The sequence below is a fragment of the Hypomesus nipponensis genome, chromosome 14, assembly GCF_054491055.1.
Source record: "Hypomesus nipponensis isolate SF chromosome 14, ASM5449105v1, whole genome shotgun sequence".
Lineage (NCBI taxonomy): Eukaryota > Metazoa > Chordata > Actinopteri > Osmeriformes > Osmeridae > Hypomesus > Hypomesus nipponensis.
The window spans coordinates 9,561,415-9,587,200 of NC_140374.1; the positions used below are offsets into that span (position 1 = coordinate 9,561,415).

Below are 25,786 nucleotides of genomic sequence, written 5' to 3' on the forward strand. Positions count from 1 at the left end.
GGCGTTCCATACCCTCAAGGATGAGAATATGTCGTCAGTTACTATACAATAAAAGGAAGACGTTTCTTCTGTAGTACGGATTGTTTGATTCGGCACAAGTTTAAACAGCTGTAATTCAATGATCTTTTGACATATCAAGGTTAAATTGCGCATGGTACTTCAGAACGATGTCATCCTGTTTAACTAAACATATATTCAAATTTAAGACAGACTCAAACAGTGTGGTTGGATTCAAACCTACGACCTTATACTTTGCAGGTCATCGTTCCAGCTCGTTGAGCTATTCTCAGTGCTGAATATTATCATGTTCAGTTACTGTACAAAAAGTAAGCTGTTTTTTCTGTGGTAAGCGTTGTTAGATTCAGCCAATGTTGAAACAGCTCTAATTCAATCATATTTTGACATACCAAGGTGAAATTGTTTATGGTACTTCAGAGAGATGTCTGATGATCAATTTACTTCATTCGAGCTAATTCGGTTCTAAATCTGACACTACCATACGTAGACTCCAAGTAGCTTGCTACTGTTGTAAACCTGGCTTGTTTTGCAGTGGTTTACCCAGTCTCGCTTAACAGATGATCGGAGTGTTGTTATGGGCTCAAATAAACACTCATTGCTATGTTTTACAACCGGAGGATTGACCGGAACACTAGAAACCATTCTGTCCCCAAAAAATTATTTTTGCCTCTGACTGGTTTTGAAACTACAATCCTTTGATTATCAGCACAGCATCTTAGCCAATTGAGCCATTACCAGATCTAGACTCTTGCCATGTTCAGTCATTAACTGGATAATAAAATAAGATGTTTCTCCAATGGCAAGCATTGTCAGATTTGGTCCAAGCTCAAACAGTTGTAATTCAGTCATATTTTTACATATCAAGGTGAAACTTTGCAGGGTACTTCAGGGTGGTGTCATCTTAAAGCCTATTGGGTTTGAAAAACCATCATTCAAAATTACATTCGATTTGGTGACACAAACTTATTGAGGCAATGTGGACATTTACATAAATACACCCCTTTCAGACATTCTGTATTTGATTCAACTGTCTTAAGTAACATTTTTAAATATGTCAATGATACAACTAAGATGCACAACGCTAACGCCTGGCTCGGCTACATTAGTTTCAGCTACTGGCTGTAGCCTATCGAGGCTACGATAGCCTACTGGCACAGCTGGACATACTCATACTCATTTACCATTGAAGTAGGCTATACAATAAAAAGAAAAACATGGTTTGATAGTCTGTAGAATGGAGACTTTATTTAAGTAGACCTATGGTTCATTTGTCTCTCCAGCGCGTTTTCGTCCTTTCCCCCCGTCTCGCTCTGGCGCATACCGCAGCCAGCGCTTCACGGTGTCAGAAAACTCAGCATGAGTTTCGCCAGGAAATAACTAACGTACAGCATCTGAAACAGATAAGGGACTTAGTTACATACCAGTTAATGCAAATTATACAAAGTAGCTGACCTTACATCTGTAGCTGGGTGGGGAAGATACAGTGTATATTTTGTCATAAACCTTGAAGGTATTTAGATTAATTTATTTCTGTCACTAGGTGGCGGTGTGACGAGCCAGGCGTTAGCGTTGTGCATCTTAGTTGTTCACTCTTTTTCTTTTCTGCCAAGCATGAAAGCCTGACCTTCGTATGGAGGACCAAACCTGCCATATTTACAAATGAATGAATGAATAAATAAATGTCCACATCCATGCATTTAGACAGAAATAAACGAATATATATATTAATTAATGCACAATTGTCAATCAATAGTTACATATATTTTACATTTATGTATTTATTTATTTTGTATTCATTTATGTATTGATTTATTGATTGATTGATTCATTCATTCATTCATTTATTCATTCATTCATTCATTCATTGTTCCCAATATGATAATGAGAGGAGGCCAGTAGGCGTGGAAACTGATGTTCAGACATTGCAATCAATCCAGAGCCATAGATTCAATCTAGCTAACGCCTGGGACACACTGGCTGCGAAGCGCCCTGGAGCGCCACAATATACTACGAATGGCGCGATGCTGTTCACACTAGACGCGCATTTCTCCACGCTGGTCACCAAGCCTTTCACCTTCTCTGAGATTTTCTTTTCTACATGTAAAGCTGACATGTACATAAACATGGCATAGGCTACAGGCTATTTAGGCAACTTGTTGCTCCAACAATAACCGTCGCAACGGCATCCCATTCCCAATATAACGTGGCAACGTTTGGCTTTTGTTGCCGTAGTCTTTGTAAAATATGTGCTATGGGGTATACAACTCCATTTAGGACTAAGCTACTTTTCATCTTCGATGATTAACTTTGTGTCGTCAATCTTCACAAATTTCTCTTCTGCTTGATTGGGGGCTATATGCCAGATTGTCTATCTCGCTCTTACACACAGTACAAATATGTTGGTTTGACAATCAACAATCAGGATTTTTTATTTTAAAATGTTTACGTTTTTATCGGGGTAAACACATGGTTGGCCGGTCAGCGTAGTGAAGTTGGGTGTTAAGTGATAGCCCACAACTAACGTATTAAAATCTTTATAACATGTTTGTTTATCCAAATATCATATATGGTGAATTAAATCTTTGTTTTCAACAAGGTCGGCCAGCCTGTCCATGTAGGCTATGTTGTCCATGACAGCAAGGATGGATGTAAGGCTACATAATCGAATACAAAGCGTGGAAAACGATTAGCCAATGGTGTGTCAAATACCGCCTACCTATTTTGATTGACACATCTCATTAACATATTAAGAAGAAGAAATACAGGAATTAATGAATGAATAAATGAATGAATAAATGAATTAATAAATGAATGAATAAATGAATGAATAAATGAATGAATAAATAAATGAATAGATAAATGAATACACAAATAAATACATAAATACATGTAAATTATAAGGTAATATTGATTGACAATTGTGCATTAATTAGTACATGTATTCATTTATTTATGTCTAAATGCATGGATGGGGACATTTATTTATTCATTCATTCATTTTTAAATATGGCAGGTTTGGTCCTCCATACCTTCGTGGATGCCGGAGTTAACCTTGTTAAATATAGGTAAATATTGTTATACCGTTTAAAATGTATGTTAATATGTTAGGTTTGATTTACACCTGTTAGTCTTAACGTTGTTTTGCTAACTGGGTTGTGACTGGATTATGTTTTGTGTTTATCATTTATTTTTGGATGGATGTCTATGGATTCGTATGTGGCTGCTAGCGCCAGGGTTTCCGTGACTTTATATTGTTTTCAATGTCAGTGTCCTAAGCCCACTGCCATATTGTTTTGTATTATTTTGTTTTAAATAATTTCTTGGGGTGGCCTTGAGGCGAAAGTAACAGTTAATACACGAACCCGGGAAAAGTAATTGTGTCCTGTGTGGGTCTCAGTTCGGCAGGCTACACATGCACTAGACATACAAAGTAACTCTGGTCGGTTAATGTTTGTGTTTCTTGACAACAGTCTAGCGGAGTAAGGGAATTATTGTGTTGCCAATGATAATAAATTAAAAAAAAATATCTGTTGTTACTTTGTTAACCTCTGAATAATACTATCAAATTCGCCCAAAACGCCTAAACCAGGGCATATTGAAAGTAAGTTGAAAGCTGTTCTTGAACCATTTGGTGTACATGCATGGTTGTGGTCTCTTTTGAAAGGATCCCTATAAGTCCTACTGGTAATGGTACATACAGTAATATCACAGTGCAACATCACAACCATGTGATATTCAGCACAAACGCATAACCTCGGGTGTCACATTGCTTAAATTTCAGTTGAAAAATTATCCTTATTTCAATCTATTATGATTTACAGAACATGCAGTCTTGCACTTTTGTGGATTTTAGTCCTGTCTTCATCCCTTTCCCAGCCCAGTTGAGAGAACTGGCAAAGGAGTTTGTGAAGGTCTGAATGAGCAGACGCCTTGTGAAATCCTTTGCCGTGTGACCACCCAATACAGTTTGTATGTTGTCTAGAAAACAGAAATACAATGGAAATTAATTTAGAACTCACTTTATTAGCTGTGACAGTTAGATCTTATTGGCTAGGGTCTAGAACAAGTTGATGAGCAGTGCGTTGTTGCCAAGAGAGGTTGATATTTTATTGTGACTTTAATTTGTTGTTTTGCATTTTGTTAGTGGCCTCTGTATAGCCTTTTAATTTGAAATATTAGTTTGAGTGAGTAAATAATTATGAGAAAAATAATTCTGGTTGAAATGAAATATTTGTTTAGTGCCTACCAATTTTTGCCGCTCCACCTCCGATAGTAGCATCTGCTCCATCTCCTCTAGCTTGGCAAAGGTTGTGAGGGGCAGGCTGACTGGTGGTCTGGAAACAGTTTGAGGGTCATTGGATCCTGACTTGGATTTGGTCCCCAACATTTTCATTTCAGCCCTCATCTGGACCGTCTCCTGCCTGAGTGCCTGCACCTCCTCTTTTAGCTCACCCAGGGCCCGCAGAACTTTACTGAGAGCGAGGTCTTTGGACAGATAAAAGAGAGGGAGGGGAGGAGAGGAAGGACATTAATACAGACCCAAACTCAAAGTCTTTAACATTTTCCCAAATCTAGAAAATACTAATGATCGGGAGTCAGGTGGCTGAGCGGTTAGGGAATCGGGCTAGTAATCTGAAGGTTCGATTCCCGGTCACACCAAATGATGTTGTGTCCTTGGGCAAGGCACTCCACCCTACTTGCCTCTGGAGAATGTCCTTACTTATTTACTGTAAGTCGCTCTGGATAAGAGAGTCTGCTAAATGACTAAATGTAAATGTAATGATTGGTCATGAGATGTCTGAAAAGTCTCTCCAAATCCTATGCTTACCACTCATGATCTTCCTGGGATCCTCAGACTGCCCAAATTGGAATCCTGCACAATATTGTACTGATTAAATCTGTGTTTAGTTTTTTGGTACAAGTTAAAGTACAAAAGAAAAAACCTGTAGTTACCCTGGTAGAAGGGAGGTGGCTGAGGTTGACCATATTGCCATTCACTGGCCCGTGGTGCTTCAGCTGGTTCTGAAAACGACATACTATTTGAAATTGAACTATACATTGATACACTAAACAAATCTAACATGATACCAAATTTTCATTCTAACCCCTCCTGTTGTAGAAGGGGTTAGAATGAAAAATTCGTGTCATGTTAGGATTAATGATTAAGTGATAAGGAAATGCATATGGTCTCTTTCATTATTCAAGTCTGCACAAATAACACAGTTTACAAATGTTTCTTTTTACTGCTATTATTATTATTTATTTATTGCTGTTTTGATTACCTGCAAGTGGTCTTTGGGACAAGCAATTCCAGGACATAGATGGTTGTGCCAGGACTTGATCTAAAACCCGAACCAAAAAAGTTATATTTTATACTTTGTTGTATACACAAGTTAACACTTGTGTGTTTATGTCCACTAGGGATGGGCGTGGTTAATCGAATATCCGGATATCCTAAAGTAAGTTAGTATTCGAATACTTTTTTCGAATACTTATGAGCGTAGTTTAATTTAAAAAAATATATATATATATTGAAAAACCGTCGCGTCGTGTTGTGAATTCTAATAGTTGTGACGTTAGAAAATGATGAAAACCATCAAAAAAGGTAGGCTACGCCTGTGTTCTGCTGCGAGTCTCCTTTCATTTCATTTGGCGCTACAAGAAGCATAGTGTCCTGGCTAAGCAGTACCTCACAGCAACCTCAGGTCCTGCAGTCTTTTCTACGCCGGCCTGCTCGTAAATCGACTCCGTACTCGCCTCTCCCCTGAGCATGTTTACATGCTAATTCTCCTGAATAAAAATGCGTATGGCTAATGCAGTTGTGGCTTATTTATTTTCTTACCAGTAGCCATGTAGAACTAGCGTAATCGGCTGTTTATGTTTGCATTGTGTGGTAGGATTCCGGTTCCAAGTTAATATCCAAGTTAATATGCAATAGTTCTCCATGTGTGTCTTTCGTTTTTATCGAGGATAGCCTACCCAATGTGTTTAATTTAGTCCAATGTAGCCTACTTTTTATTTCACATAATAATAGGCTAATCGCTTCTCCGCCAAATTAAGAGCCTATGTATACAGTATATACGTCTGAAGACGCAGCGTTTTTTCAAGTTCATTGTCTTTTCGTCATGTTAATAAATTGATCTTTCATTTGTTTTCTTTATTCAACCCTTATTTAATCTAATATCTTAACAGTCCCAATTATTGCCAGTATGTGTGGTGGTTTGTGTTTACTGTTGGCTATGCTTTGCGTCACGTCAGGCTAATTACATAACGGAACCACATTAACAAAATAGATTATCCGGATATTATACTATATATTATATGATACTATTCGAATAGTGAAATCACTTAAAATCTCCATCCCTAAAGTCCACGGATCTATTGTTTTAACCATACCTGGCATGACTATTGTGGGTCAGACCACTCGTCTTTTAGGACCCCTATCAGGTTCCTCCTCACTCTCCTGATCCTCCAGGTAACGTGGATTAGGCCTTTTTAACAAAATGAGTGATGTGACACAACGCAACATGGAATTGATATGCAAATCAATTTACGGTGAATAAAATTAACTGAACAGAATGCACTCACTAATAGCTGGGCAATATTTACGTAGTCATAGTTTAAATATCAAAAGTGAATTGACAGTACAATAGGAAATTCAATTTATTACAAACTCTCTGTACAACAAGACATTTACCTTATTTTTCTTTGCCTGGTGTCGCTCTCTTCTTCGGACTGAATGTCCGACGTAGGGCAATCTGGCTGCAAAGACTTATGGAGATGTTGCTTTGCCTTAACATAGGATGCTGAAAGGGAATTAAGTAAATGAAACTAAACAAGTCTGTTTTTAGTTTTTTAGTTTTCTTTAAGTAACCTTACTTACCACAGTTAACCAAGACCCTGAAGCCTTTATGAATGGACCACTCTCGTCCTGGTGGGATGTGGTTCATTACAGCTTTTTGCATCCGCTGTCCATCATATGGAGGCCAATAACATGTCTTCTCTTGTCCTGTCTCTTCCAACCAGTTTGATGCAAAAACTGCAGTGCTTTTGTCTGGAAATTCCAACCACTTTCCACAGCTGTGCCATCTGGTAACCTAGTAGTTATTGAATTGAATGAATTTGTTTGAGAGAGATTCATTAAACAGGACATATAACATATTTTGAGTTATAAGAGTGTTAAAGAGTGATAAAAGGCCACCCTAAAAACTGTAGCCATTTATTATTATAATTCTTATTGGTTTATAAAGATTTCTGCCATCCTTTTTAAATATTTGTATTGTTATTTTGTCGTGTTAGGCTGTACCTAACCCCCAAGGTGGAAACAAGAAAGAGGCAGCCCTATCACAGAAGTGGAGCTAACCCTAACCCAGCGACCTAACCCATTCACTAACTCAACCCTAGTCTTCATGTGTGATACTGGCGGTGGGTATTTATGCACTTGAGCCCGATGGAATGTTGAGGCAACCAGCAATTGGCGACCCGCTCAAACCATGGATGTGCCCTCACCACTGCTCTAGCCGCACGGAAAACACCCAAAAACAATAAACCAGCTACAAAACAACAAATCAATGAGCCCCCTCTATTGAGGACACATAGCTTATTCCTATTTGGGTTAGGGTCTGCCATCCACTTGTTTGTTTTTTGTTATTGTTTCATATTAGGCTTGGTGAAGAAGGGGGATTGCAATGAAACTTTCTTTTTCTGGGAACAATACACATTTTCTCTGAATATTCTCAAGTTGCCCAACACCAAAGCACTCGTGTAAACCATAAACTCTGTAACAACTGATGTATGAGGAGGGACAAGGATAAGAAAAATATGATTCAGTGTTGTTAAACTTTCTATAAATTACATATACTGCACCACTGAACTTCAGTATGTTTTGTACCAGTGCAATTTCTTGTCCTATTGCTATGCAGTTGTCTCCCTGCTTGGTGGAAAGGCAAAACTCCTTTGTAACAACCTTCCTATACTGCTGTGCAAGACTAAACTGGGGTGGCAATGGACCCTCCTGGTGAATGTCTACAAGTACAGGCTGGACACCTGGCGGTTGTACCAGTATACCAGGTACCTCAGAAAGCCTTTTGACCACTTGTTGTAAAGGCTGGTGTGGCTTTCTTAACATTCTTTTTATTTTTCCAAGGAAATTTTCAAATGGAAAAGAAGATACATTGTCAAGTGGACCAAACTGCCTATACTCATCAGCCAAATGTATTACTTGATGTATGGTAAACACCATCTCCTCTTTACCATACAACTCACCAAAATTACTCACAAAATCTACCAACATTCTATGTGCAAAATCTATCATGGAGTCGGAGACTGATGGAGTCACTCTCATCTGAATCTGATGAAACAGTGAAATCTGCCCTTTGGCTAACTTCTTCGTCGTTTGTAATTGTGTTAACAGGACACTCCTCATTGTCCTCATTAGTCTCACATATAGTCTCACATATATTTTCATTTCTGGCCTGATTTGCAACTTGTAATTCAAACTGACTCAATTTATCATTTTCTGTTTCCTTTGTTTTGCTTAAGATTCGCCTCCGTTTTGCCCAATAGGAGGCCATAATGTTAAGGTCGAGGGAAGGTAAGAATTACCTATTAAGAAGAGCTTGAAACTGAGTCTTCAATGTCCGGTCATATGGAAAATGGGAAAAGAGACAAAACGATTTAGTTACAAAGACAAGGATATCATATTACGTAACATTTTATATGGGTTTATATCTACATCTTAAAAACAATGCTTTGACAACATTTATATTTTTATTTATATGCAGTATATAGTCTTGCTCTACAGCATTTAAGTATGGAAATTCAGTAGACTAAATGTTCTGGTTTTGTTTGTAAATACACTTATCATGGGACTGAAGAGGTTCATTACGTAAAGTATCGCGACAATTGTACACTCAGTAAAGAAGTACTAGTCACTTGCGTCCATAGCAGTTGCATAGAGTTAATATAACTAGAGTAAGCTACCTTTGTCTTCCAAGATGGCGTCCCCATTCATTTCTATGAAAAGTGCTCAGTGGCGCAGTGAGGCAAGCGAGAGCGCGAGACTGGACGCGGCCATCTTTCCACTTCCGTGTCTTCCGGTCTAGCTTTAAACAGTGGCTCTTTTTTTCCCTAGCTCCGAGACCTCGTGCACGCTTGCAACTAGCTGTACACGTCATACTTTGCGACAACCAGTCGCGAGCATAGATTTATATGGTTACGAGCATGTGAGCAAAGGCATTGCAGTGGCAGAATCTATGGGCAGAAAGTCCGATAAGAATCAGAGACATGATGCAAACTTAACGGAAATGTATTCTGTCACTACATAGTATTCCTCCTACTTGTTTTTTAGAAATAGGCTCTAGGGCTATTCTAGATGGAACTCATCACATTTTGCTTTTTTTCTTCGTGATACGAGTATGATTTCCAACGCATTGTATCAGAAGAAATACACTTTTAACATGAACAGCTCCGTCATTGTTCTCACCAGGCAAAGAAAGCTTAGTTATTTTGGTAACCGAAATCTTCCATAATGCAGACTTACCATAGCTTACTCTCAACTTTATATTCAAACGAAATGCCACGAAATTCACGCTGCCTTCAATTTCACATCAGTGTCGAAATGCTGTGTTTTATATGTTCAACATAGAAAACCGAACGTCTATTAATGGATATAACGTGATCTAACAAGACGTGTTAATAATGTAATTAATAAAAGCTCGAGAAGTGTGTCTAAAATATACTTGTTTGAACATTTGCCTTTGAAAGGGGCATATTCATAGAACCATAGGCTACAAGACGTTACCATCTGATGTAAGTGGGGGTGAAACATATATTACTGAGGACCTTCATTGTCCCACAAAAGCATTCTGGCACGATCAAAAAAAGAATAATGGGTGTGTTTAACAAAAGCTTCTGAAGGCAAGACTAATATTATTTAAATATATATCATTTCCTATTGTGGTTAACAGTTAAAGTATTAATCTTCGTCTTTGCTCCAGATATATGTCAACAATCTATGCTCGCGCTTAACATAATATATTTGCCATCATGTTATGAACGTTTTTACGAAAAATCAAATCCGTTTTAAAATAACGGGAATAAACTATATTAACAACATTTCATGTATGTGTGACAACGATTTGCTAAACTTGCTAAAACAAGGCAGGCAACTCAAACCATTTCTCCCTGTGCTCATTCAATATAAGTCTATGCCTCATTCAGCTCAATGTAAATCGGCTATCGGCCAATGTGAACTTTTTTTTTTTTTTTTACTTTATTTTTATTTATTTTGCATTTTTATGAAAACAGACATGTAACAAAAAACAAGCAAAAAGCACAGCAATAAAATGGGTTGAAAAAAGGTCATAGAGTCACATTATTATCAAATAACTAGCTTGGGGGGAGGGGGGGTACTAACCAGTGTAGGTGTTTCGATCAAGTCCTTAATATATAACCACTTTTCCTAGGGTCCATGTTAAGAAATAGGGCCCGACATTTGGCCCGACAATGAGTATCACGGGGGCATTTCTAGAAAAAGGTCCGAAGTGAAAGTCCATTGTCCAGTTGTACACAGAAATTCTTGATGCTCGTTGAAAGGGGGCACTATATTCCGCAGGCATACAAAGGGCAGCAGACCTATGTTTTTATCTGTATTAGACAGGTGGATATACTTACATGCATTGCATACATATACATCATCATGAATTCACACACAATTTTCTACTTGTATACCTATCAGTACCATATTATCTAAACAATTTTAAAGTGAGTTGACCATTTTCTCCATCTATTTGTGAATTTGTCCATACATAGGTTTAAGGAGAAAGTCAGCCTTTCCATGTGATACATTTCTTTTACAATTCCAATCCACTCCCCTCTTGTCGGGGGTTCTTTGTTAAGCCACCTTTTTGTAATGCATTTTTTACTAGCTGCCAACATTATTTTGAGCAAATACTTATCGCTAGAGTTGATTATGGACGAGATATTCCCAAGATATATTGTGCGAAAGTCATGTTTGATCTCGAAGCCCATTATAACGTTAATTTTCCCTACTATTTCCAACCAGTAGGGTCGGATATTTGGGCAGTCCCAGAATATGTGGAAGTGGTTAGCCTGGGTGTCTCCGCACTCCCTCAAGCAGTGCCCATACTCTGGCAAACCCCTCTGCAGTTGCTTTATTCTAGGGGTGATAAAAAATCTAATCATATTTTTCCACACAAATTCCCTCCACTGTCCTGAACTCGAAGTGCTCCGATGGGTTTCACAAATGTTCAGCCAATCCTCTTCTGAAATAGTTATTTTAGATTCCTTTTCCCATTTTGATTTAATATAAAGGGTGGATGTTCCGTTATGTGACTGTAAACATGAATAAATTCTAGCAATAAGTTTTCTGTTGAGTTTAGATTTGTATGCATCAATCAAGATGGTTATTAGGTCTGTGTTGCATTCTTCTGTTGTTTTTATATTGCTATTAAAGTGAGATCTAACTTGAAGATATCTGAAGAAGTCTTGCTTTTCTAGATGGTACCTATCACTAAGTTTTTGAAAGTCAACCAGTACACCGCCATCCAAGATAAGACAATATGTTGTAATGCCTTTAAAGGACCAATACTTATATCTCCCATCCATGTGGGAAGGTTTAAAATCTTTATCGTGTGCAACCCATCTTAGAATTTTGATATGATTTTCCAATTTTAATTTCCGACACTCACCAAACCAAATGTTGAGGGGTGTTTTTGTCCAGCAATTTAAATTTTCTTTAACAGATGAGTATAAGTTTCTGTCTCCAAGTAATGTTTGGAGGGGAATATCCAATTGATTCAGATCTAAATTTTTCCACTTAGCACTGTAACATGGGTTGCACCAATAAATTAAATATCTCAGTTGAGCTGACATATAGTAGTGTTCCATGTTCGGTAGAGATAGTCCCCCCTTTTCTTTGGGTAATTGCAATGTATTATATCTAACTCTAGGTTTTAGGCCTTTCCAAATAAATACAGAGAACATTCTTCTCCACTCATTAAATTGTTTTGAAGGTACTTCTACAGGTAATGATTGAAAGAAAAAAGTAATCGTGGTAAGATGTTCATTTTGATTATGTCTATTCGGTTATGCAAGTCCAGTGGTAATAATGTCCATCTATTCAAATCTGCCTTTATTTCTTTATTAAGTGGTAAATAGTTTATAGCGTATATTTTGGATAGATCTTTTGGGATGTTTATCCCAAGATATTTTACAACATCATTGTCCAAATTAAAGACAGACGGATTAAGTAATTGTGCTGCGGGTGTATAATTGTATGACAATATTTGTGTTTTATTTATATTCAATTTGTAACCTGAGTAATGACCAAACGTTTTCAAGCAAGAAAATAATTTAGGCAAGCTCAAATTGGGCTGGGAAAGAGTAACCAATACATCATCCGCGTAAAGACAGATTTTATATTCAGTCTCTTTAATCCAAATTCCTCCTATTTCTTGATCTTCTCTAATTGCTTGCGCTAGTGGCTCTATGAATAAGGCAAACAAGGCCGGGCTTAAGGGGCATCCTTGTCTACATCCTCTTCCAAGCTGAACAGGGTTTGATAGACTACCATTTATTTTTATTCTGGCTGTAGGGGAGTGGTATAGGTTTTTTAAAAATAGAATAATTGAGCTATTAAAACCAAATCTTTGCAGTGTTAGATATAAATATTCCCAGCCGACCGAGTCAAACGCCTTTTCGGCATCCAGGCTGAGAGCAATGGATTCATCTTCATTTTTACTCATATGCTCCATCAGGTGTAAAGCCCTTCTTACGTTGTCTTGTGTCTGTCTGTTCTTTAAGAAACCTGTTTGATCGTCGTCTATTATATCTGGAATTATATTTTCTAATCTTTTAGCAATTATTGAGGCATAAAGTTTGTAGTCAATGTTTAGAATCGAGATGGGTCTATACGAGCTACACTCAGATTTGTCCTTTCCTAACTTTGGGATGACAGAAATGATCGCTTGTCTCCATGATATTGGAGTTTCTCCCCCCTTCAGCGCAAAATTAAAGCATTTCAATAATATCGGTGATAATATCTCTCTAAATGTTTTGTACCATTCCGCTGGATATCCGTCCGCACCAGACATTTTATTTGTTTTAAGTCTCGAGATGGCACTGTCCAATTCTTGTTTCGTTATCTCACATGTCATTATTCTGTTCTGTTCCGTGCCAATTGACGGCAGGTCCAATGAGTTCAAAAAGTTTACAATGCTTGGGGATTCTGCACTATCCGGTTGTGTGTACAAATCCTTATAGTACTTTTCAAAGCATTGTTGTATTTCTTTCAACTTATGGCACATTTTGCCAGATTGTGTATCTTTAATTTTATGAATGGACCTTTCATCCTGTTGTTTCTTTATCCTCCAGGCTAATAATTTTTTGGCTCTTGGCCCATTGTCATAGTATCTTTGTTTAGTAAATTTAAGTTTCATCTCTTCTTGACTGTCATATATCCTATTCAAATTCTGTTTAGTCACTTTTATCTGATCTAATACTTGGGGATCATTAAGTTCCATATGTTTGATTTCTAAGTTTTTTAGCTGTAGTAGTAAGTCATTTAGTTGTTTCTGCCTTTCTTTTTTTTTAGTAGAAGACAACATTATGAGTTTTCCCCTGATTACAGCTTTGGCTGCATCCCATATGTTACTTGGAGATACTTCATCATTGTCATTGTGTTCTAAATAATCTTTAAATTCTTTTTCAATATATGTTTTACATGATGGTTCATTTAATAAGCTAGTGTTAAGCCTCCATGTTGTATTTTTAACTTCGGTATCCAGATGTAAAGATAGATATACACCTGCGTGGTCAGATATATCTTTAACACCTATATCACATTGTATGATTCTATGCCTGTCAAAGTTGAACATGAAAAAATAGTCAATTCGTGAATGTACTCTGTGAGGGTGGGAAAAAAAAGTAAATTTTCTTTCTGTCGGGTGAGTTTGCCTCCAAATATCCATCAAACCTGCTTCATGAAGAAGTTTTTTGACTGTAACTGTCTCAGGATTCGTTCTTTTTGTTAAGTTAGAAGAGTCAAGGGAGGGTTGTAGCTGTACATTCCAGTCCCCACCACAAATAAGCACACCTGAGGTCTCCTCAGCTATTATATCAAATATTTTCTTAATAAATATCTTATCATTGCCTGGGGGTCTATAAACGTTTAACAGTGTCACAGGTTTCTGGTCTATATGTCCCTTTACTAATGTGTAACGTCCCTCTGTGTCCGTTACTTGCTTGGAAAATTGGAATGTTACCTTATTTGAAATTAGTATCGCTACCCCTCTTGTTTGTTTACGTCCAAAGGATGAGTAATAAGTATTTTTAAAGCCAAAGCATTTTAATTTTTCGTGTTCCTCATCACAAAGGTGAGTCTCTTGCCAAAAAACTATTTGTTGTTTCTCTCTCTTCATTTTAGTTAGTAGTTTGTTCCTTTTGATGGGGTTAAGCAATCCATTAACATTCAAAGTAATAACTCTGTACTCCTGGTTTATCATCCTATCCCGTTAGTCTAATATACACATAATGCTCCTCCAATGACCTGAACATATAAACAAAAAAAGTCTGTGCTGTACAATAAAACAAAAAAAACAGTGACCTCCAAAAGTGAAGTACAAATGTAACTTCTGAACAGGGAGGGGAGGCCTCAGGAGGAGGGCCCCTCCAGGTGTGCATTGACATTATAAGTGTCATCAGAGCACACATCCAGCGGCTTTAGTGCAGCTTAATCCCCCCAGATTACTGGTCCAGAGAGTGTCTAATGTTTTGGCTAAGTATACTCAATACCATAGCAATAGTATATAAACAGATAAAGTAACAACAGGACTGATATTCAAACGTTAATCAGCCACGAACACCCTGTTAAAACATATTATACCTGTAGCTGTGTGATTAAACTCTGACGTAGGGTAGTGTTTTTTTTTTGTTTTTTTGCGCCCAACCTTCTTTAGCTATTCCTACCCTGTCTCTAGTTATCTACTCACGAGTACATCTCAGCTATAGTTCTCCTTCAGGCTTTGCGAGTGTTGAAATCTCCGTAGCTTCTCTCGGGCTCGTTCGATGTCTGCGGTGCGGTTTCGGCGCTTCATGGGCTCACGGAGCTCCCAGCCTCCGTCTGTCAGTCTCCTCCGGGGTGGCCAATGTGAACTTTTGTGCTCGTGCCCTATTAGTATCCGCGAGCACATTTGCAGGCAACTTTTATTGACGTAAGCAAATAAATGGGGTGCTAGTTTACCCATTTCAGATTGGTCTCAAACTTAGCAAAGGAAAAAGCTAGTAGTATGAGCCAGGTTCGAGAATCCAACAAAAATTATTGGGGAGATAGTTTTGTAAATGTTGACTGGAGTTAATAGAATAAAAACGACCGGAAGAGTCGGAAACCTAACCGTAATGCAGTACCACCTACATCCACCGGGGCCGTTGCTTCAAGCCAAGGGGCGAGGGGTGGGGGCTTGAGCAGTTGATGAATGAACTTCAACAACGGCGGTCATTTGTGATGAACACAAGAAACTGGTAAGTTGTTTACCTATATGCTTAGTAGATTAATAGTTGTATTGTCACATGAATATTTGTTTATCAGTGATCGTGTGTTTGAAATGTTACCGTCAGTATCGTAAGGATATGTGTAAGTTAACATTGACTCCCAGCTCGGTAGCTATAGCCAGTTCATTCGCTCGCGCAATGTGTTTGATTTAAGCCGTTAGCTCCGAAGTTCAACTGTCATATTTAGCATAGGCGAATCTGACCTTACCAAATGGTTATAATAGAAAAATTACTGAGATTCCTAAATGACCCACATTAACCGTGAATACTAAACGGTAATAACATTGTGTAGTGGCTGTGTACTGTAGTATGGAGGACCAAACCTGCCATATTTAAGAATGAATGAATGAATAAATAAATGTCCACATCCATGCATTTAGACATAAATAAATGAATACATGTACTAATTAATGCACAATTGTCAATCAACATTACCTTATAATTTACATGTATTTATGTATTTATTTGTGTATTCATTTATTTATTCATTTATTTATTCATTTATTTATTCATTCATGTATTCATTCATTTATTAAATCATGTGTTCATTTATTCGTTCATTTATTCATTCATTTATTTATTCATTCATTTATTCAATCATTTATTCATTCATTTATTCATTCATTCATTCCTGTATTTCTTCTTCTCAATATGTTAATGAGATGTGTCAATCAAAATAGGTAGGCGGTATTTGACACACCATTGGCTAATCGTTTTCCACGCTTTGTATTCGATTATGTAGCCTTACATCCATCCTTGCTGTCATGGACAACATAGCCTACGATTTTACTACGTTAGTTGTGGGCTATCACTTAACACCCAACTACGCTGACCGGCCAACCATGTGTTTACCCCGATAAAAACGTAAACATTTTAAAATAAAAAATCCTGATTGTTGATTGTCAAACCAATATATTTGTCCTGTGTGTAAGAGCGAGATAGACAATCTGGCATATAGCCCCCAATCAAGCAGAAGAGAAATTTGTGAAGATTGACGACACAAAGTTAATCATCGAAGATGAAAAGTAGCTTAGTCCTAAATGGAGTTGTATGCCCCATAGCACATATTTTACAAAGACTACGGCAACAAAAGCCAAACGTTGCCACGTTATGTTGGGAATGGGATGCCGTTGCGACGGTTATTGTTGGAGCAACAAGTTGCCTAAATAGCCTGTAGCCTATGCCATGTTTATGTACATGTCAGCTTTACATGTAGAAAAGAAAATCTCAGAGAAGGTGAAAGGCTTGGTGACCGGCGTGGAGAAATGCGCGTCTAGTGTGAACAGCAACGCGCCATTCGTAGTATATTGTGGCGCTCCAGGGCGCTTCGCAGCCAGTGTGTCCCAAGCGTTAGCTAGATTGAATCTATGGCTCTGGATTGATTGCAATGTCTGAACAACAGTTTCCACGCCTACTGGCCTCCTCTCATTATCATATTGGGAACAATGAATGAATGAATGTATAAATAAATGAATAAATAAATGAATAAATAAATGAATATATAAATGAATGAATGAATAAATTAATAAATCAATACATAAATGAATACAAAATAAATAAATACATAAATGTAAAATATATGTAACTATTGATTGACAATTGTGCATTAATTAATATATATATTCGTTTATTTCTGTCTAAATGCATGGATGTGGACATTTATTTATTCATTCATTCATTTGTAAATATGGCAGGTTTGGTCCTCCATACTGTAGGCCAGCGGTCCCCAACCCCCGGGGATTATTTCAGTTTTATAAAAAATAAAAATAAATGTATTTTTCATGCACCTTAAATATTTGTTTTTGTGTTGCGTCTTATTTTGAAGGCATGTTTAAATATTACCATAGCGACCAGAGAGTGTTTGGGGCAGAGCGGGGCAGAGCCGCAGAGACATGGACATAATAAGGGCAGAGAGGATTCATGTTATGTTGTTGGCACGATGTTACGAGGCCGCTGCTAATAAAGTTGCATAAGAGTACACAGTGGATTCACGTTTATTATTGTATTTAGAAAATGCCACCGTTTGTATGCCGGTCGTATCATTTTATTTTATGTATTTATGCGCCACTCCTTAAAGGCCGGTCCGTGAAAATATTTCAACATTAAACCGGTCCGTGGCGCAAAAAAGGTTGGGGACCGCTGCTGTAGGCTACTCACCTGCCAATAAATTGCGTTGTCGGTTGATGATGGTCAGCCTTGGGTACTATATCTAACCTACTAGTAACTGACGCTAAAACCTAGACTAGCTATGTTGTGGACTTAAAAACCGTACAAAACACTGCTATTAAACCATTAATTACACAAAATATAAAAAACACTACTGTAAATTACTGTACACGTCTAGAGCTAGCTTTATGAGCTTTGCTTAAAAATACTAACAACCTAACCTTACTAGCTATACTATAACGCTACCGGAACACTAAACAAGAACTGTCAAAAACTACTGTAGATAAAATATTAAATGACTAAATTCAACTATTAAACTATCAACTATCAACCCTAACTATATTCTAAAAGTCTCTTAATCTCTCTCTGTCTTATCTTGCTGAAAACCACCACAAACTGCGAAAGAATAACGTTAGCATTTGAATATGTTGCTTAACCATCCACGAGACGGCCCGGCCCGTGCCCTCAGTGTTTGGCTATGTGTTTAGACAGCCTATGTTTTGGTGTGTTAAAATTAGTTAGCTCTGTACCCAATATAAATGGAGACATTAAAAGAAGTGACTTACTGTATGGTAACCATAACCAACGTTATCAGAGAAGTGTGAACAACAGAGTCGGATGAACCAGTCAAATTTGTAACAGTAAATGTTAATAACATTCAACAAATAACACTTGTTTTGTTACTGATTACAATGTACCCGTTGCTGTTAAGGTGATTTTATTCACATGATTGCACTGCAATGTATTTTACATTGGGAAATCTACATTGTAGGCCTGTACTTTTATGCTATATGTGTTATATCCAGTACTGTGTGTACATAAGTAGCAGAGTGAATATGTTACAAACATGCACAAGTATTTGTTTTCCACTCATTGACTCTTGATGCCACTAATAGCATGTAATGTTCACATGTATTCTCTCAAAGTAACTTTTGCCTCAAGAATTCTTAATATAGAGATATTGACCTACTAAACACGACTGTAAAACTAGTGTTAGCCTAATACAATTTAACTTTATGTCTCCAGTGTCAAATTTCTGGCTGTTCACACCTCTGAGGAGCTCTCCTGGCCCCTCATCTTCCTTAAAAGAGCCTGTGGAGGGCTTGGGGCATCACCAGGGACCCCAACCAGACTGTTTGTGCCCCACCTCTTTGCTCCTGCACCAACAGGTACAGAAACTGCACTACCACACGTACAACTACAAAACTACACCCAGACCACATACCTAGTCACTTCATATTTACATGTCTCACTACACATAATTATGTATTTACTTACAGTGTATGTACAGTCAGGGGATTGTTTTTGGATCCCCTGCTGATTTTGTATTATGGTATGTTTATTTGAACAGTGAGAGACAAAATACAAACTAAAAATCCAGAAAAACGCATGTTAACATTTTTTTAAATTGATTTGCATTTTAAGGAGTGAAATAAGTATTTGACCCCTTTGCAAAACCTAACTTTGTGCAACGTTCAAAATCAGCAGGGAATCAAAACATGTTCCTTCACTGTATGTTGGTATGCATACCATCTGTAATACTACATATACCTGTGTAAATGCAATTCTGGTTCGATGCTACTCATTTTTTTTTGTCTTAGTACCTGAAGGCTGAAGTACCTGCAGTTCAATCTGAATTACATATGTATTTTATGTTTCAGTATTTTATTAATGGAGCAAGCTGATATAATTACTCACTTGCTCATGACATGTCATTGTTGTAGAAAGTAAACCTATGAAAATGTTCTTGTATTAGAATACAAAGAATGAACATCTTATCTAGAATTGGCTGCACATTTTCATCTGTGTCTCTCCTTCTTTTACCTGGTCTTCTCTCTTAGCAGCGAGGAAGGCTAGCAGAGGAAGTTCATGGTCAGGAGGCCGAAGTCCTAGAAGCATCCACTGCCAGCTGTGCTGCTTCTGTGTGTGTGTGTGTGGGGGGGGGGGGATAGATCACGGCAAAAGCAGACCTGCATAGTATCTTTTCTCACTAGCATTTTTATGGACAGGTCTTTGAGCTGCAATCTCTGTACAAAAATGTGTTGTATCAATACAGTTATTATTATTATTCTGCAATTGCTGTAGTTGTGTATTCTTTTCCAAAATGTTAGTTAGGTTCACTCAGAACTGTGATATCCTGTGATTATTTGTCTTTGGAAATGAAACTCATGGGAGATTTGCCATTTCATCACATTTAACTCTTAAATTATTGGAGCTCAAATTTGCATCAGAATCAGAATTGGTGTTTATTCACCATGAAAGTTTGCACAGACAAGGAATTTACTTTGGCAGGAGAGCCTACCTAGGCAGCCAGTTTTGCCTTCAACTAGAAAAGTTACAGCATAACATGAGAGAGGAGGAGAGAAAACCTCAGTTAATGTGTACTAGAAAAGTTGCAGCATAACAATGTATGATTTATACAGCTTTGGTCTGCTATACCAATAATGTTTGCTTAATAATGTCACACATCACCAATTGATTGCTTCTGTAATTTTTTATAATAAGAATGGAAATTATTCCAAGTTCATTTTAGTATCTTTGCTAGTAGCCCAAATAGTTTATGTAGATAAAAAAAATGAATGACTACTATGATATAAGGCTGTGTTGCCAATTAATTACATGACATAGCCTACATTTATGATTGAAATCCATGTGGTAGCTACTATTTCAAAACTGTCACTTGCAATAGGTTACAAACTGTTCAAATGAAAATGCACTCGAGATCTGTTGTGGTCCCATGACCAGAACGACTTCATCACGGCAATTGTAGCCAACCCATCTTCCTCACTGTAATGCGAATGATCATGTTACAACAATTTAAAATGTTAAGGTGATATGAAGTTGCCTGTCTAGGTTTATTTTTAGGCGTCGTATTAATTGTAGCCTATATAGGCCCAACGTAGAAAAACTAACCATTTAAAGGAAGCTCGCATCACGCACTTTTCAAATGTGGGGTCGAAGTCTATGCTGCAAAATCCCTATTCTACGTACTGTACCCACTTGTTGACAAATCCGATCCATCATTCAACAGTTGTGAACGATGTTGAAACAATCAAAAGCAACGTTGAATCGATGTTGTTGGAACGACGTTCCACGACGTTGATAGAACAACCACTTACAACGTCGATTCAACGTTGAATTTAGGTTATCCGACGGAAACCGATCAATATAACCAAAACTCAACGTCAATTCAACGTCTGTTTGCTATCTGGGATACTCGTAGGCCTGCTAGGGCCGCAGCATGTGGAGCGAGTTGAATAGCAAATGGATGTGAGATGATCGCATCAAAGTTTTTTCATTTTTTCCAAGTACAGTGATTATAATTTGTCAGTATATGTTTAACAACAAGACTAGCCAACTATCGAGCCATGTCATTGTCCCCAAATAAATAAAAAAATTAAGAAAATAATCGTCCATGTGTACAGTAGAGTTGCTGCTACTGTCGTGTTGGCCGCAGACCAACTGAAGTAGATTGACTAGCGAGGTGAATAGGGAATGGGATGTGAGATGAGCGGTTACGTGACACTGACACACTACATTCAGAAAAGAAACATTTTTCAAATAGGTTAAAATAAATATTGAAGTCACTCATTGTTGTAAATACAAGTTAGCTTGTTAAAGTCTTTCAAAATTGTAAATGGAGGCTTTGACTCCGTCACTGTTGTTATGGTTACTTATTTCAGATAATTTGTACAGGCTCCTGTGTAGCCAGCAGAATAATTTAGAACGGTGAAAAGACAGTTTTTCTGCAATGACGCAGTAGGTGTCCGTTATCACCCTATAATGTACACCCCTGCAGCCAATCAGAATCGAGTATTCACCCAGACCAATGGTATAAGACATAATAAAGTTTAGCTATAGGCTATAGCTGTGGCATTGAAGACAGTACTGTAGCCTACTACACTGCGTAGCGAGCCGAGTCTGTGACTGAGGCTATAACGTCAAAACAAGACGCAGTCTCACTCAAATTCCAAGTTTTACACAAAAACAAACTATGCTGACCCGCTGGCTGTCTTAGCAATCGCCATATCTATAAAACACTGCTGTGTATTTAGATGTAGAATTGACCCTGGAACGAAATTAAGAAAATACTCACCAGACGCAGATCGACAGTTGACTGAGTGACAACACTGTTGACAACACTGTGAATGATGACGCAATCGTCAATGGAGGCTGACAGGCTCTCACGTAGCAAACAAATCAACGTTTTTACAGCAATCTATATAAAAAAAATCACCACCTGGCTGTTTTCACAATAGTCATATCGTCATAACATTTCCCTCTTTCAGTTTTTTCGTGGAAACTTGAACTATAAAATTAGCTACAAAAAATAGTACTATGACGCTTTCTAGTATGGCTGCCGCCTAAAAGACGAGGCGATCTCACGGGCGACCTGCACTCGCTCAAATTTCAAAGACTGTCACGACCTAAATCAAAAATGCGAGATTGCAGTTCCACTCGAAATCGCTTTCTCTACAAAGCCAAAGGGTTGTGATTTTTTGTGGGTGGTATTTTTTACTCATAATCCAAGCTCCAATTTGCGAGCTAGAAAGTCTATATCTCGTTGTATCCATGCGTCGTTGCTGACGTGTGTTGACGTGGTGACGTGGCTAGCACAGATTACCCTTCGTCGACTAAAGGCACTTTGTCCCCACAAAAACGTTGTAACCTTCTAAACTGAGCAAAGGAAAGTAAATCCAAATACAAGCAACTCAATGGGGACCAAGACAAACATTTTGACACAGGCATTGTGTATGTAGTCCAAATATTGACAACGTTTTAGGGGGACAAAAAGAAAGTAGAAAAGGCTGTTCCTGCGAAACAGCAGTGAGAATGCTGAAAAACCTGAATGGGGATAACTGACCATGCTAATAAAGTTGAAAATTGTAAACATTTTCAGAAAGTTATAAGCTGAAGCTTCAAAGCGACCGAAAGGTATTTTAAATAGGGGCTGGAGCTGGACGAAGGCAAAAAACAACAGAAAAGAGAAGAAAAACGCTAAACAAAGTGAAAAATATCAGAAAGAAGAGAAACAATGCATAAAAATGTGAACATTTAGCAAAACAATATTTGCTGGAGTTTCAAAAGGCCTGAAATGTATGTTAGAAAGGACCTACAGCAAGATGATGGCAGAAATACAGAAAAGATAAGAAAAATGCAAAAGTACTGGCAGTTAGAAGGTACCGCTGTGAAAGGTATTTTTGAAAGGACCTGGGGCCGGTTGCACAAAACACCTTAAGTTTTTTCCTTAAGTATGACACTTAAGGGTACATTTCTCCTTAGCTAAGGGATTTACTTAAGGGGGTTGCACAGAATCCCTTAAATGATTTCCTTAGCTAAGGTGAAACGTCAAGGGATTTACTACATTTAACGTGATTTTACAGCAGTAAAATTCGACCGTTTCCACAGTGACCGCGTTGTTTGGTTGTATCTAGTGCATCACCTTCGTAGCTAGAGCTAGCTAGTAGCTAGCTTATAGACCTACGAAAAGAAGGCAAGAAAACCAAATTGGTCAGAGGAGGAAAATATTGTGCTTCTACAGGAATACAAAAAAGAAAGCACATACTAAAACGTAAATTTGATCCACAAATAACTGCAAACAAAAAACAACGTTGTTTTTTGGAAACGTACGATTGTAGGACGAAATTGCATCGAAATTGCATCAAAAATAAACCTCAAGAAGTTTGGTGAAGCGGTCAATTCAAGAAATAAAAAATATATGCTAGAGCTAGCTATGATAACTTGACTGTTATGTCCAAATAAGAGATAACCAATTTCAGGAGGGAGTCCAATATAACAGGAGATATCAACTTTACTGATAGCATAGGTCTTGTTGCTACTCAGTAGCCTAACGTTTTTAAAAAGTGAGCGCTAGGCTACAGTATAGGTAGCTAGATCAAACTAGATCAAAATAAGATCAACAGTTACACTGCATTTACCGGCGTGAGTCTATACTATATTTATATTATAGCTACTTTATTTACAGCAGTAGCCGACGCATAAATAGTAGCTATTCATGTTTAGACTGCAGCACAGTAGCTTAACAGAGCGCCATAGGTGTGGGATGGGTAATCTATCTCCATAAACGCAGCCATGTTGCGGTAAAGAATAAGTCTGAGGTACCTTAAGTTTTCTTCCTTACTTTGTTTGCTAAGGTCTTTCGTGCAACGCTCCTTAAGGGATTCCTTAAGTATAAGACGAGGTTAAGGAGAAAACCTTAAATACTTAAGGGAACATTTAAGGAAACCTTAAGGAAAATACTTAAGGTGCTTTGTGCAACCGATTATATTTTAAGGAAACCTTAACTCTGTCTTTAAGGAAAATCTTAACTTAAGGTGCTTTGTGCAACCGGCCCCTGGGGTCTCATTTATAAAGCTTGCGTATGCACAAAACAGGGCTGAAAATGTTGTGATTTATTAAAAAAGTTGAAGGTGAAAGGTTGTGATTTATAAAAAACAAACTTGACGGGAGAATGTGCGGTCCTCCACGCCAACTCTGACCCTCCCGTAGGCCTACGCACATTTTGAAAACAGTTGAAATTGGCGACGCAGATGACCGTACTGTAGTCAGACTGCAGAAAGTAAATGCGGGAAGAACGATTACTCGTAATATTTATATATTTTGTTTTTCTCACATACGTTTTTTTTCTCACTAAATTCATCATTATCATGAAGATTTAATCCAGCAGTATTATTTGAGCTTGTACTGAGTGATGATTGTTCCATAAACACCTTGTACAGCCCAACTCAAATTTTACATCAAAATTCAGCGTCACATTGTATAACTAAATATATTTTTTTAATACTGTGCATAGCCTATATCATTATATGTCAAAAACTGGAAATACAGTCGTTAAGCTTCTGCGCAATCGCTACACTACGTCCTCATCAGTCCAAACATTAATTCATAACAAAACCGTCCTAAAGAAACGTCTGTTTAGGCCTACCTATTACGTTTTTTCCAAATTATATCTCGGGGTAGGGGATACCAGTAGGCCTAATTGATGCTGAGACTTCACCAAGGTGCTAACAATCACAAGAATTGGAGTCACATTAATACTGCGGGGACCCCCGTGCGTAATATTGCATGATGGCACTTTTGGCACTGCTGGAGGACTACGCCAATGGCAGAATCAGGAGAGAAAGAGTATTCGGGGACCGTAATGATTTACTGGCCCATGATGATGAGTGGCTATTAAGCCGATTTAGATTCCCTAGAGCTTTGCTCTTGGATCTATGTACTGAATTGGGTCCAGTACTAGAGAGAGCAACACGCCGAAACCATGCAATCCCAGTCCAAACCCAAGTCCTCACCACTCTGGGGTTCCTGGCAACTGGCTGTCTCCAGCGGGAATTGGCAGACAGGTAAGTGTTCTATATCATCTTCAACTCAAACACAAAGGCATGTCTGGATATAATCTAATTGTGTATCATCCTATAGGTCTGGTATATCGCAGCCGTCCCTGAGTGCCATAATGCCGGCTGTTTTGGAAGGCATTATTAATATGGGTAGTCGATACATCAAGTTTCCCTACACTGTGCGAGAACAGGCCGAAATTAAAATGCAATTTGCAGCATTGTGACCCCGAACCACTGCCCCCTGCTCGACAAGAGGCACATCAGCATGGGGCAAGAATACGTGAAGATGTCATGCGGCGTTTGTAAGAAAGACAACTATCAAGTTTAATTTTGCAACAACATTCTTTAATACTTGAACAATTTCTTCAAGTACTTTCCTTATCTGCTGTAGCTCGCTTGACACGTTATTAATTGCCGTTATAGTGTCTTGCTGCAGATGAAGGACGGCGTCAGTGAGCACCCGACCACTGCCATGTGCACGAGGTGCACCGCTGACTGGAGCCGAACGCTGGTCTGCCGGGGTCTCCTCGACGGGAACCTCCTGCCCACCCACTGCTCCAAACTCTGGAGGGACTGGGGAAAAAACATTTGATTAGCTGGATTCACGCTTTAAGCCTACAATAAAACTGTTTACCTTTTTCCTCAGTGGTCGCGTCGGTGTCTCCCTCCTTCTC

General features: G+C 38.1%; 1 protein-coding gene across 7 annotated transcripts; it reads right to left on the reverse strand.

Annotated features, from left to right (window-relative positions):
* Positions 1 to 1,236: 1,236 nt before the first annotated feature.
* LOC146258526 (uncharacterized) lies at positions 1,237 to 22,344 on the reverse strand. Of its 7 annotated transcripts, XM_084672320.1 has the most exons (11): positions 21,851 to 22,344; positions 8,623 to 8,648; positions 6,902 to 7,115; positions 6,716 to 6,824; positions 6,415 to 6,509; positions 5,301 to 5,360; positions 4,972 to 5,040; positions 4,847 to 4,891; positions 4,265 to 4,503; positions 3,838 to 3,996; positions 1,237 to 1,409 (listed from the first exon to the last, which is right to left on the reverse strand). In XM_084672320.1, the coding sequence occupies exons 5-10, from the start codon at positions 6,419 to 6,421 to the stop codon at positions 3,880 to 3,882; spliced, it is 537 nt and encodes a 178-aa protein (XP_084528446.1). In that variant the 5' UTR covers positions 6,422 to 6,509; positions 6,716 to 6,824; positions 6,902 to 7,115; positions 8,623 to 8,648; positions 21,851 to 22,344; the 3' UTR covers positions 1,237 to 1,409; positions 3,838 to 3,879. The 7 variants fall into 7 exon arrangements, with proteins under 7 accessions (XP_084528446.1, XP_084528445.1, XP_084528447.1 ...); XM_084672319.1 differs by lacking the exon at positions 21,851 to 22,344 and having other exon boundaries at positions 8,623 to 11,135; XM_084672321.1 differs by lacking the exon at positions 21,851 to 22,344 and having other exon boundaries at positions 3,857 to 3,996; positions 6,902 to 11,135.
* Between the last annotated feature and the right edge of the window lie 3,442 nt (positions 22,345 to 25,786).